Source organism: Gorilla gorilla, chromosome 19 (assembly GCF_029281585.2).
Source record: "Gorilla gorilla gorilla isolate KB3781 chromosome 19, NHGRI_mGorGor1-v2.1_pri, whole genome shotgun sequence".
NCBI lineage: Eukaryota > Metazoa > Chordata > Mammalia > Primates > Hominidae > Gorilla > Gorilla gorilla.
The window spans coordinates 92,303,743-92,318,011 of NC_073243.2; the positions used below are offsets into that span (position 1 = coordinate 92,303,743).

At 37.1% G+C, this 14,269-nt stretch overlaps 1 protein-coding gene across 6 annotated transcripts in view; it reads left to right on the forward strand.

Moving 5' to 3' along the window:
- CDH18 (cadherin 18) overlaps nucleotides 1-14,269 on the forward strand; it is a 1,104,389-nt gene that overhangs the window by 1,002,524 nt on the left and 87,596 nt on the right. For all 6 annotated transcript variants that reach the window (XM_055367740.2, XM_055367737.2, XM_019013683.4 and 3 more), the window contains one exon: nucleotides 2,654-2,907. In XM_055367740.2, coding sequence (XP_055223715.1) covers nucleotides 2,654-2,907 — 254 coding nt within the window. The remainder of the gene's footprint in view (nucleotides 1-2,653; nucleotides 2,908-14,269) is intronic.

Consider the following 14,269-nt stretch of genomic DNA (forward strand, 5'->3'; position numbering starts at 1 on the left):
AAATATTTCCAGTTGCGTTAATTCAACTGCTTCTAAATTCCTGTCCCAACCTAAAATAATCTACTCATTTTTTTCATGGCTCCACATGGTTTCCATCCATCCGTCAGTTCTGGCAAAGAAGTCCCTCAAAATGTTTACCCCCACCCTGGAGTAGTAAAATATATATTAGATGATCGTCAACCTGAAACCATACGTCCACAGAAACAGCCTGCACCGTAGCAGTAGGTAGGTTAGTATTGAGGCAAATGGCATCTAACTTGCCAGGGGACCTGCTAAGAAATGGAACAAGAGATGTGTGTCATCTTGGATGCAGAGCTTGATAATAATATCAGATAGGATGGGAGGTGGCCCAAATCCCTCCACAAATTTCACTGAAAAGTCCAAAAGATGTAAAAGCCAAAAATAATAAATAAGTGGAGGTGATTGTTTTAAAATCCAGTGTTATTGTGAGAAAGAAATGTTAAGCATTCCTAGAAAAGTATGTAACTCTGATTTTTAGTTCTAAGGTCTTAAATACCTATATTCAGTGAGAAGAACCTTAGACATCATCAAGCCTTCCACATGCAGCAGGTTAACTCCAAAAATTATAGACATTGATCTAAAACTAACAGTAAACCTTCCAGGTATTCGTATTTCCATGAGCAGGATGCACGATTCTGACTGTCCAGCTCTTATAAGCCAAGAGGGACCATTTTTGTCCACCCAGTTGCTGATAGGCAGCAAGTATGTACCATTTCTAAGACGAGTTATTTAAATTTTAATGGGGCCTATTGATAAATTAGTCATAGACAAATTCTCACTTGTTAATGTAAAGGAGGAAGGATTCAAGGAAAGAAAAAGTTTAATGTGTGGATCCAATTAAGAGTATGCAACTCCTCGGCCGGGCATGGTGGCTTACGCCTGTAATTCCAGCACTTTGGGAGGCCTAGGTGGGTGGATCACGAGGTCAGGAGATCAAGACCATCCTGGCTAACATGGTGAAACCCCGTCTCTACTAAAAATACAAAAAATTAGCCGGGCGTGGTGGCAGGCGCCTGTAGTTCCAGCTACTCGGGAGGCTGAGGCAGGAGAATGGCATGAACCCGGGAGACGGAGCTTGCAGTGAGCCGAGATCTCACCACTGCACTCCAGCCTGGGTGACAGAGAGAGACTCCGTCTCAAAAAAAAAAAAAAAGAGTATGCAACTCCTCAAACAAGATAGGTATTAGTTATTTTGGCAATTTATTTCTAGTGTGATAGGTCATAAACTTCAGAAGCAAATAACTCCTTGAAAAATATATAATCTGAAATTCATGTTTGTGTCATATATAAGTGCATGTGTATTGTATATATGATCAACTTCTGATAATTTGAATTTTTTAAGATATAAAGATACTTTTTTTTGGAAACTGGTAAAATATTGTAGTGGCTTATCCTCATCAATGTCCCTGTGACCCTAGTTTTCTAGGTTCTTAATATATGGTTTAGAAATGAAATGATATTTTGCCTTTTGTGTAATCTCCAACCCCTGGGATGGCCAATTTTCCAAGGCAATTCAGAAAAATTGGGGAACTTATTATAAGTATTATAGTACTGATCATTCTGTTTACAGGATCCTGATAAGGATCCTCTTTCTAGTTAGCTTTTGCTTGGTTGCTATGAACTGAAGGGATGTTTCTTCCCTCAAAATTCATATGTTGAAATCTAATCCCCAGTGTGATATGATGGTATTTGGAGGTGAGATCTTTGGTACATAATTAGGTAATTAGAGTGAAACCTTCATGAATGGGATTTGTGTCTTTATAAGAAGAGACAAGGGAGAGATGGTTTCTCTGTTGTGTGAGGATACAGCAAGTAAGAGGCTGTCTGTAAACCAGAAAGAGGACGCCTACCAGACACCAGCTCTGAAAGGAACGTTGATGCTGGCTTAAGCCACCCAGTGTATGGTATTCTGTTATAGCAACCTGAATTGACTATGATATTGACCCTTAATGTAAAGGACAATGCCTCAATTTCTCTGCAGGGAATGACCATTCTGTTCCTGCCAAAAAAAAAGACACTTTGAGATTGAAGCAGGCTTGTACAAAATCAGTGGCATAAATAGAAATGAAAATTCTCTATTCTGCTGTTTCTCACAGATCTTTAACAGGAAGACCAGCATCAGCGGATACTTCATCCAGTTTAAAATGGAAGACTGGTCTCTGAATCACCTTCACTCACCTCACCATGGGAGCTTTTAACTTTTAAAACTACATCCGTTCATCTTAGTTTCACACAGCCTTTTATAGCAATCATGCTAAACACTTTCCAAATGTTTAGTTCTTATCTGAAAAAGCACTTCCTCTTGAAAACATTACCTAGCAGTCCTCACACATTCCTGAATCGGAGTTTGTATTCTTCCTATTGATGTCCATAACACCAAATACATATTATTGCACTAAATACAAAATGCTGAGGTTCCATTTATGCCTTAGATGTTATTATTAAAATAATCTTCGTAGTTCGTTTTAGAACAAAGCTAGAATGACTTATCTCTCTCTCAATTATTTTATTCTAAAAAGGAAAAAATAATGCATATTTGAAAAGTAATGAAAGTCATAATATGACTTTTTTTATGAAAGTCATAATATGACTTTTTTTATGAAAGTCATAATCTTATTTTTTTTCCCCACAGCCACTGAACTATGAGAAAAAGAAGTCATATACCCTCAACATAGAAGGAGCAAATACACATCTTGATTTTCGCTTTTCTCACTTGGGTCCTTTTAAAGATGCTACTATGCTGAAGATCATTGTTGGGGATGTAGATGAACCACCACTATTTTCCATGCCTTCCTACGTCATGGAAGTCTACGAAAATGCCAAGATTGGGACCGTCGTTGGTACAGTTTTGGCACAAGATCCTGACAGTACTAACAGCTTAGTAAGGTATGGCATGCTTCAATCGTTTAGACATACAAAGATTTTTATTGCCTCTCACATTAATTAAACTTGAATAAAATTACACTTAAAATGTTTTATTTCTATGTTGTTTTCTACAAATATAATTAAATTATAATAGTAATTGATTTTTAACTGTGTAGCTTAGCAGTTGGATTTTTGTCACATTAAAAACATGTTTTGCTATCTCCATGAATGTCTTATTGACCACATGTTAATTTTTTCATTTGACTTAATGGATGTGAGCGTAATTGATTGAGAAAATTGTTGTAGAGCTATTTAATCACAAACTAGAGAATCTATTGCTCCCTTAATGATAGAAGTATAGATATAGCACAAAGCCTGATGATTTGGGGATAACACTCATCTCTAACTGACTCTGGTTCCTTTGGTCAGCCTAGCTGTGTGGCTTTCTCTTTATATGTAAAAGTGGAAAAATAATGTCTGTGTCTCAGAGCTATTGTGAGGATGCATGAAGCAATGTGCGTAAAGCACTCAGCAAAGTGGCCTGCACCTAGTAGTCACTCAATAAATGCTAACTTGTGAAAGACAGTATAGGGTGCAAAAAACTCTGAATACAGGAAAATCAGTGTGGGAACTCTATTGTGTCTGCTTACTAGCAGAGTGATCTTTTACAGTCATTCAGTCATGTGGAATCTCAAATTCCAAATATGTGAACAAAGAATAATAATGCTACATAAATATGTTGATACGATTTAGTTAGATTAAAGGACTTAACACATTGCCCAGCATATAATAAGTGCTCACTAAATAATACTTATATTAGTTTAGTACATGATGCTGGAGAGATAATCAAAGCTTTTTTGCATTATCAAAAGAGTTTTATTGTGTCTCTCATTTATAACAAAATCAGAAAGGCTGCATACATGTGTAAAACTTCTTAGGTATTCTGTATTTATACGCATGGAAATCCTGTCTCTAGAAAGGTTAAAATCCTTAATAATCTTTCTAATTTTTACCATGAAATCCTTGGTTTTCATTCACTTAACAAAAGCTAATATACTAAATAGTCTCCTCAGTATCTGTGGGATATTTGTAAAAGCTCTGTATTTTCTTTTTCATAAGCATGACTGTTTCAGTTAAAAATAATCCCCCTAGCACCCATGCATGTAGTGAAGCAATTTTCTGTGCACAAATGTAGATATATTCAACAATCCTACTCCATCTGCAAGTATAGAAACTGTATCCTGTCACACTAACAGCAAGAGCTAGATAATGCTTGAAGAAGTAGGATCGGTAAACAAAGCAAAATAATATGCATAAACCAAGTTACAGAAATCAATCTCTAGCTAAGGAATAGAAATCAAAGTTAACATGTTTTATTGCTCAACCAAAGGAAAGCCCGTTTTGCTTCAACATTCCATAGAATGCCATGTTTTTAATTATACTTTTGACCCCAAACAGTAAGTATAATTTGTTCAGGTTTAAAAAAAAATGTAGCACCGTAAAAGATCTGTACAAATGAGGCTTTCTTTACCAAAAGCACCCAGTATCTTTTGGGAATAGAGATAGGTCATGATATAAGTTTGCTGTGAAAATATTAAATAAACATTGACAATATTTTTTTAAATTAAAGTTGATACTAATGATAATTTCTGTAATTATTTAAAAAAACAGGAAGTGCAACCATTTGTTTAATTTATTTTTTATTAATACAAAAAAGTTTTACATTTGGCGGGCTACATGTGATAATTTGACACATTCATATGATCAAATCAGGGTAGTTGTGAAATTCATCACCTTAAATATGTATCGTTTCTTTACACTGAGAACATTCAAATCATTATCTTCTAGCTGTTTTAAAATGTACAATCCAGTGGGTACCAATATGTACATTTAGATGGAAGAAATAGAACCTAGTGTTTGATAGATCAGTAGGGTGACTATAGCAATCACTCTTAGACTATGTTTTAATCACTTGTAACGTGCGATATTATAGTAGTCCTCATGATAAAGAATTATACATGTGCACACACACACAGACACACATACACACAGCATCTTGAACTCCAGGGAAGAAATAGACTTGGAAAAAAATATGCATTGTATATCATGCATAATTCTCCACAGAAAGAGAATGAAATATCTGGGCCCTGTGGCCCAGCCAAGTTGACATGTGCAATTAACCATCACACTGTGTTTAGTGTAATAATGGTCTGAGGGAGGTGTGCATGGAGAATGTATTCCAAAACCTTCTGGAGGCAATGAGCTGAGGAAAATTGAATTGAGGCTCATAAACTAATTAGAAGTTAGAGAAATGAAGAATGAAGGAAAGAATTGTAGTTTGTTGTACATGAGGAGCTTGGATTACCTGTGGGAATAGCAAGTAATGAGATTGGAGAGATAGATTAGATACAGATCATGAAGAGGCTTTCTGCAATGGTAAGGTCTTTGAAATTAATCCTGGCAGCAATGCCAATAGGGAGAGAAATGAGAGGAACTTTGATAATTATAACCAAAACAATGATAGGAAAATTTGCATTTCAAAATAAACAATATTTAAAATCAAGTGAAAGGTAAAATATATGTGGTGAAATGTAGGCCAAAGGGGAGAAATTGAGGTCAAGGACAAACATGGTTTAGCATTATTCTATATGTTCCAACATATATGAAAACACCCCTTCCCACATAGGACTGTGATTCTCACATGGGGGCAAAATCCACCCCCCTACAAGGGACAGCTGAAAATTTCTGGAGACATATCTAGTTATTACATCTTGGGATAGTGTCTTAGTCACTTTACGCTGCTAACAAATTACCTTCGACTGTGTGGTATAAACAAAAAACATTTATTTCTCACAGTTCTAGAGGCTGGGAAGTCCAAGATCAAAGGGCCAGCCTATCTGGTATCTGGTGTGTGTCTGATTCCTGGTTTGCAGAGAGCCCTCTTCTCCCTATATTTTCACATACTGAAGAGCAGAAAGAAAGAAAGCAAACTCTTCCATTTCTTTTTACGAGAGCACACATCACACAATGAATGTCCCACCAATTTTCTCCCTTAGTCAGTTTGGCTGCTAAGAAGAATTATCATAGTCTTGGTGGCTTATAAAAAACTGCAATTTATTTATCACAGTTCTTGAGTCTGAGAGTCTGAGATTAGGTTGCCAGAATTGTCGGGTTGTGGTAAGTGCCCTCTTCTGGATTGCAGACTACCAACGTCTCGTATTCTCACATCTTGGAAAAAGGTAGCTAGCTCCAAGCTCCTCTTGTAAAGGCAGTAATCCATTCATGACACTTCCACTTTCATGACCTCATAATCACCTCCAGAAGTTTGTACCTCTATATGCCATTACACTGTGGATTACTGTTTACTATACGAATTTGGGGGAGGGGGATAAAAGCATTCAGCTTGTAGCAGGTAGGGTGTTACTGGCATCTAGGGGTGGAAGTCATGGATGGTGCTAAACATTCTGAAACTCACAGGACAACTCCCACAGAAATTATCTGGCCCCAAGTCAATAGTGCTAATGTTGAGAAAACCTGACATAGAGTAAAACAAACTGACTGGCAAATTGGTAAAACTGGAGTACTAATTGTATTCACGGGAAGAAATTTTGAAAAGATATTTCAGAGATAGGTGTCTATATATACAAATCATATACATGAATAGTCATGTGAATGTTTCAATGTGTACTTTCAATCGATTAAAATATGTCACTAATTGTCTCAGTAATTGTCCTATATCATTGAGAGCACTTAAATGAACACTCATATGAAACATGCACTCTCCTGGTTGTTGGGATGCAAAGATGATTGGTACATAGTTTCCAAATGCTAAGAAGGGAAGCATAAATCTATTAGCATATGAAATATTCTTTCTGCTTTGTTTTGGTTAAAGAACTAAAATGAATCCTGCTAAAGCTGCCTTAAAATAATTAGACTCCATAGCTGCTGTTTGGGGGCATAATTTACATAATATTTATTCTTGATTTTAATAAAAATGTGTCATTCACGTGGGCCTCTGGGTGCAAATAGTGAATAAAAAAAACAGAAAACATTAACAAAAACAAAAGCAAGCCTATACTTCCACCTTTCTCAGGGACCAAATGTTTGTACTAATTAAGGAAAAGCACATTGAAAAGATGTACTTTGCAATGTGCCCTGAAATGCAATTAACTCCAAGTTTGTAGAATTGGTAATGAAAGGGAGTTTGAGCTTTGCAAGCATTTGTGAAAAGCTTCCTGACTTCGGTCTTTTGTATTTTACTATTGTACTTTTGTACTTCAGTCTTTGTATTTTACCATTGTCCTTTTATAAATTATTAGTAAGACTCTTCAGATTTCATAGAGAATATAATGCCTAGGTTTTGTCTGTTTCAACTCTAAACAAGATGTGTAATTTGCAGCAATATAAAGTATATATAAAATGTAAAATAAATTACTATCGAGTGTAGTCACCATGTCAGGCTATCAAATACTAGCTGTTATTCCTTCTAACTATATTTTTTACCCAGTAATCATCCCCAATTACCCGCCCCACCACCACTACCCTTCCTAGCCTCTGACAACCATTATTCTACCCCCTATCTCCTTGGGTTCAATTGTTCTAATTTTTAGCTCCTACATATGAGTGAGAACATGTGAAGTTTGTCTTTCTGTGCCTGGCTTATTTCACTTAACATAATGTCCTGCAGTTCTATCTATGTTGCAAATGGTAGAATCTTATTCTATTTTATGGCTGAATTACTGTATTGTGCATATGTACCACATTTTCTTTATCCATTCATCTACTGATGGACACTTAGGTTGCTTTCAAATCTTGGCTGTTGTGATTAGTGCTGCAGTGAATATGGAGTGCAGATATCTCTTCAGTGTACTGGTTTCCTTTCTGATATAGTTTGGCTGTGTCCTCACCCAAATCTCATCTTGAATTATATCTCAACATAATTCCCACGTGTTGTGATAGGGACCTGGTGGGAGATAATTGAATCGTGGGGGCGGTTTCCCCCATAGTGTTCTCGTGGTAGCGAATAAGTCTCACAAGATATGATGGTTTTATAAGGGGTTTCACCTTTCGCTTGGCCCTCATTCTTTCTTGTCTGCCCCCATGCAAGACGTGCCTTTTGCCTTCCACTATGATTGTGAGGCTTCCCCAGCCACGTGTGAATCCATTAAACCTCTTTTTCTTTATAAATTACCCAGTTTCAAGTATGTCTTTATCAGCAGCATAAAAATGGACTAATACATTTTCTTTTTCATATAAACATAGCAGCAGGATTGCTGCATCATAGGGAGCTCTATGTTTAGCTTTTAAGAAACTGTCAAACTGTTCTCCATAGTGGTTATACTAATTTACATTCCCACCAACAGGATATGAGGGTTCCCTTTTCTCCACATGCTTTGCCATCATTTATTATTGCCTGTAATTTTGATATAAGCCATTTTAACTGGGGTGAGATGATTTCTCATTGTAGTTTTGATTGGCATTTCTATGATGATCAGTGATGTTAAGCACCTTTTTATACGTCTGTTTGCTATTTGTATGTCATCTGTTGAGAAATGTCTATTCAGGTATTTTGCCCATTTTTTATTCAGATTATTAAATTTTTTTCTATAGATTTGTTTGAGCTTCAATTATATTCCGGTTATTAATCCCTGGTCATATGGATAATTTGAAAATATTTTCTTTCATTTTGTGGGTTGTCGCTTTCCATTGTTGATTGTTTTCTTTGATGTGCAGAAGCTTTTTAACTTGATGTGATCCCATGTATCTATTTTTTATTTGGTTGACTGTGCTTGCAGCATATTACTCGAGAAGTCTTTGTTCAGATGAATGTCCAGCAGAGTTTTCCCAACGTACTCTCTTCAGTTTCACAGTGTGAGTTCATAGACTTAAGTTTTAATACATTTTGAATTGATTTTTGCATATAGCTAGAGATGGGGGTCTGGTTTCAATTATCTGTATATGGATATGCAGTTTTCCCAGCACCACTGAAGAGTCATTTATTGTAGTTATTGCAGACTGGGCTTATTTGTGCCTGTCATTCTTGGGGACTCTTCCAAGTACTCAAAGGGGATTAATTGGGTGTTATGATCTAAGTCTTTGGTCATTGCAGCTATATCTGCATTAGGGGGTACCCCAAGCCCAGTAATGCTGTGACTCTGAAGACTTGTGGAGGTACTGCTGTAGTGGTCTTGGGTAAAATCTAAGATAATTCCCTGGATTACTAGGCAAAGACTCTTGCTCTCTTCCCTTACATTCCCCTAAACAAATGGAGTTTCTCTGTCCATGTTGATCTGCCTGGAGCTCAGCAGAGGAGTGACATAAGCACCACTGTAGCCACCAATACCAAGACTGCACTGGGTCATAACTGAAATGAACATATCACTGGATCTCACCCAAGACCGCTGATTACTAATGCCTGGCTACTACTGATATTCCCTTAAGGCCCAGGGCTCTTCAGTTAGCAAGCAGTGAATCCAGCCAGGATTGTGTCCTTCCCTTCAATGATGTTAGCTCTCATGTTCCACAGCCCAGGGCAGGTCTAGAAATGCTGTCCAGGAGCCACAGCCTGGATTCGAGAACCTTAGGAATCTACTTGGTGCTCTATTCTACTGTGGCTGAGCTGACACCCCAGCCACAAGACAAAGTTCTTCCCACTCTTTCCTCTTCTTTTCTCAAGCAGAAGGAGTTTCTCCCCCTGTGGTATGTACTGCCTGGATACCACCCATCTTCACTCAAGGCCCATGGGCTCTTCAGTCAGCTTGTGCTGAACACTGCCTGGACTGAGTCTCTCCCTTCAGGGCAGTTAGCTCCATTCTAGCCCAGGGCAGGTTTAGAACTTCTCTCCTTTGAGCCAACGCCTGGAATCAGGGACCCCAGGAGCCTGCTTGATGCTCCACCCCTCTGTGGTCAAGCTGGTATCCAAGCTGCAGGACAAACTCCCCTTTATACTTCCCTTTCCCGTCCTTGAGCAGAAAGAGTCTCTCCCCATAGCCACCATATCTGTTAATACCCTGGGTTACACCTGAGTCTCATTCTCATCAAAAGCCCACGATGAGTAATGTCTGGCTACAGTTGATGCTTACTCAAGGTCCAAGGGATCTTTAGTAAGGAGGTCATGAATTCCACCAGGACTGGGTTCTTCCCTTCAAGGCAGCAGGTTCCCTTCTGGCCCAGGTGTGTCTAAAAATGTTGTCTGAGAGCTAGGGCCTCAGGATTCTGTCTGCTGCCCTATTCTACTGTGGCTGAACTTGTATCCAAGTTGCAAGATGAAGTCCTTTTTACTCCTTCCTCACTTCTACTCAAGTGGAAGGAAGGGATCTCTCCCAGAGCTGCAAGCTGCGCTGCCTGCGGTTGGGGGAGGAGTGGCAGAAGCACTCCCTTGACCACTCCAGCTGGCTTCTCACTATGTCACCTGCACTCCAGGTCCACTGGCTCCAAGCCCAGCACATCACCAAGGCTTACTCAGGAATTGCAGTCCTCTGGCCCAGACTGCCTTTCAAGTTCATTAAGGACCCTGGAGTGCTTTAGCCCACAGTGGTGGGGCTAGCCAGAACTCAGGTTTTGACCACTGGGTTGAGTTATTTCTCTCTAGCCTGTGCTGGTCTAAAGGCTTACTCCATAGGTTGCAGGATGTGTTCTGTCCCTTTTTGCTTTCTGCCATAACAAGGAAGTAGTGACTTCCAATGCAAAGTCTCATAATCATTGTGTTCTCCCTCCCCAAAGTGCACAGATTCTCTCTTTGTGCTCTGCTGCCACTACCAGGGTATGAGGGAGGGGTTGTGTAAGCCATTCAAGGCTGTCTTTCCTGTGCTCTTCAGTGCCCCATTCATTAATATAGCGTTAATACCAAGTACTGTGATCAGTCACCTGATTTTTAGTCCTTATGAAGGTGTTTCGTGGAAAGTTCTTCAATTCAGTGTTCCTGCAGGGTTGACAATCTTTGTAGGGTTCTATACTGCTATCTTGCTCCACCTTCTTCTCCAGTCATCACCTTTTTGAAAAAATAAAATTAGAGGCTGGCTGTTTACCAGCAGTGAAGCCTTTCATTTAAACAGGCTACACCATTTGCTCACAAATTACAAATAGAATTCAGGAATTTCACAGATTAGCTACTGAGAGATGAGCAATCCCATGTTGAAAACAAGAAGCTAGAGAGCTTTTGGGAATGTAGCTTTATATGACACATGACTCTTAAATAGTTACCATTCATTGTCTTCTGTCTGTTGGCCATGGACCTTATATATCATTCCATAAACTGTTTTACAACACTGAAACTGTCTGTATTATTGATTCCATTCTATAGATGAAGAAACTAAAGTTCAAAAAATTAACTAACTTGATTCTGTTTTCAGTGATAACATGACATTTTAATGCAAATCCAATTTTGCTTTACTCTGAAAACTTTCTTTTTGTAGCCCAATATGCTCCCTCTTATACTATAATTAATAAAAAATAAAAACAAACAAAATGACTACATTTACAAAAATCAAGTATCAAAAATTGGAAACAAATGTATATTATAAATGCTCAGAGAGCCATTAATCAAATGCCATTACCTGGGGCCTTCCCTTTTATGGGTTTACTCTACACATTAGAAAAGGGTATGCTAACTGGCAAGTCTTTTTTTAACTTTAGCATCTTAGTAATAAACTTGCTCTTAATTTTATAGTTTCTCCATATTGTAGTTAAAGATGTACATTATTTGATTTAGTATAAAAAAAAGTTGGAGTCTCTGAATCAACCTTTCTTATATGATGAAAAGCTTTAGCAGCTGAATTATATGAATGAGTATATGCCCCATCTTTCCTTCTTTTGCATCTTGATTTATAACCTGAATTTATCTATGCATTTACTTCTTGTTGAGAATTTGAATGTTTTCTTTGAATGATAACTTTAAGGAAATAAATGATTAAATATTTCGCATAATTGTTTCAAATGCTTATGATGACACTACCTATAAAATAAACTATAGCCCAAATGTATTGTGAACATATTGGAAACTTAGCCAGATTTTAAAATATTTTTGCAACATAAGGGATACTTTTAAAGAAATGGATGCAAAGTATTAAAAGTATTTTCTCAGCCTATTCAGAGATTTATTGTGACCTTGGTGAGGTGAATTTATTGGTAAATAATGGTACAGTCAATATACTGGAAGCATTCACTTCTTTTTGTTTTTTGTTTGCTTTCTTCTCTACTTTTGAAATTTTCACATAATTGATGATGAGTTGGATTAGAAATACCAAATTATTTTGGATGTTATAACAGCAAAAAAAGAGAGAGATTTTAAAATAATGATAAGGTCTTTTGGCAAAGTTCAAGGGGGAAAGTGAAAAGAAATTATTAAGAGTTTGAATGCAGGATTTAAACTTTTGAAAACAAAGATGAAAAATAACCAGTAAATATGTTTTAAACTGTGTTCATGTTAAAGGTATCTAATATACAAGAACCTTTTTCATAGACCAAATTTAGTTGTAAAAGTTTACCTTATTGATAACATAAAATTATTTCAGTGTTCTCTTCATGGCAGTCCTCAGTGTATCATCAAAAACACTCAGCCATTGTGTTCTGATACAAAGCAAACAGTCTATTATGGACATTTAATGCAAATCCAGTAGAGACAGACAGAAAGCAAATTCTTGCTTAAAATCAAAAGTCTTTGTCTACAACCTGTGTTTTGAAATTGTATCACATTATATATTGCTGATATTAGAACACTGAGATTGATTAATGGTTTATTGTTCAATGTCATAAACACATGATACTTGAGAACTCAGGGGGACATAAAGATGACTAAGACCACTCTATTCTTTCATAGATGAACATATCTTTAGACTTTGTAGGCTGAATGGTCCAAAAGCACATAGCTAAAGATATTATCTGATATAAAATGATTTTTTCCCCTAGGCCAAACATAATTATAACACATTTAGTCATACAACTACTTGTTTTCTGTTTTGGCCTATTTTAAAAAAATTCAATAGGTTTTTGGGGAACAGGTGATGTTTGGTTACATGAATATGTTATTTAGTGGCAATTTTTAATATTTTGGTGCACCCATCACCTGATCAGTATACACTGAACCCAATGCGTAGTGTTTATCCCTCACCCTCACACCCTTTCCCCCAAGTCCCCAAAGTCCATTGTATCATTCTTGTGCCTTTGCGTCCTCATAGCTTAGCTCCCACTTATGAGTGAGAAAATACAATGTTTGGTTTTCCGTTCCTGAGTTATTGAACTTAGAATAATCGTTTCCAATTCCATCCAGGCTGTTGCAAATGCCATTATTTCATTCATTTTTGTGGCTGACTAGTATTCCATGGTATATGTATACCACATTTTCTTTATCCCTACATTGACGGATGGGCATTTGGGCTGGTTCCCTATTTTTGCAATTATGAATTGTGCTGCTATAAACATACCTTCGCAGGTATCTTTTTTGTATAATGCCTTCTTTTCCTATGGGTAGATACCCAGGAGTGGGATTGCTTTTTCAATGATAGATGTACTTTTAGTTCTGTGAGGAATCTCCACACTGTTTTCTGTAGTGGTTGTACTAGTTTGCACTCCCACCAACAATGTAAAAGTGCTCCCTTTTCACCACATCCATGCCAACATCTATTATTTATTGATTTTTTTATTATGGCCATTCTTGTAGGAGTGAGGTGGTATCACATTGTGATTTTGATTTGCAGTTCCCTGATAATTCGTGATGTTGAATTTTTTTATGTGTTTATTGGCCATTTGGAATATCTTCTTTTGAGAATTGTCTATTCCTGTCCTTAGCCCACTTTTTGATGGGATTTTTTTTTCTTGCTGATTTGTTTAAGTTCCTTGGAGATTCTGGATATTAGTCCTTTATCAGATGTATAGATTGTGAAGATTTTCACCCACTCGGCGGGTTGTCTGTTTACTCTACTGATTATTTCTTTTACTGTGCAGAACCTTTTTACTTTAATTAAGTTCCATCTATTTATCTTTGTTTTTGTTGTGTTTGCTTTTTGATTCTTGGTCATGAAGTCTTTGTCTAAGCCATTTTCTAGAAGGACTTTTCCAATGTTATCTTCTAGAAATTTTATGGTTTCAGGTTTTAGATTTAAGTCTTTGATCCATCTTGAGGTGAGTTTTGTATAAGGGTGAGAAATGAGGACCCAGTTTCATTCTTCTACCCGTGGCTTGCCAGTTATCCCAGTATAATTTGTTGAATTGGGTACCTTTTTCCCACTTTACATTTCTGTGTGCTTTGTCAAAGATCAATTGGCTGTATCTGGCTTTGTTTCTGGGTAATCTATTTTGTTCCATTGGTCTATGTGCCTATTTTTTATACCAGTACCATGCTGTCTTGGTGATTATGGCCTTATAATATAATTTGAATTCAGGTAAT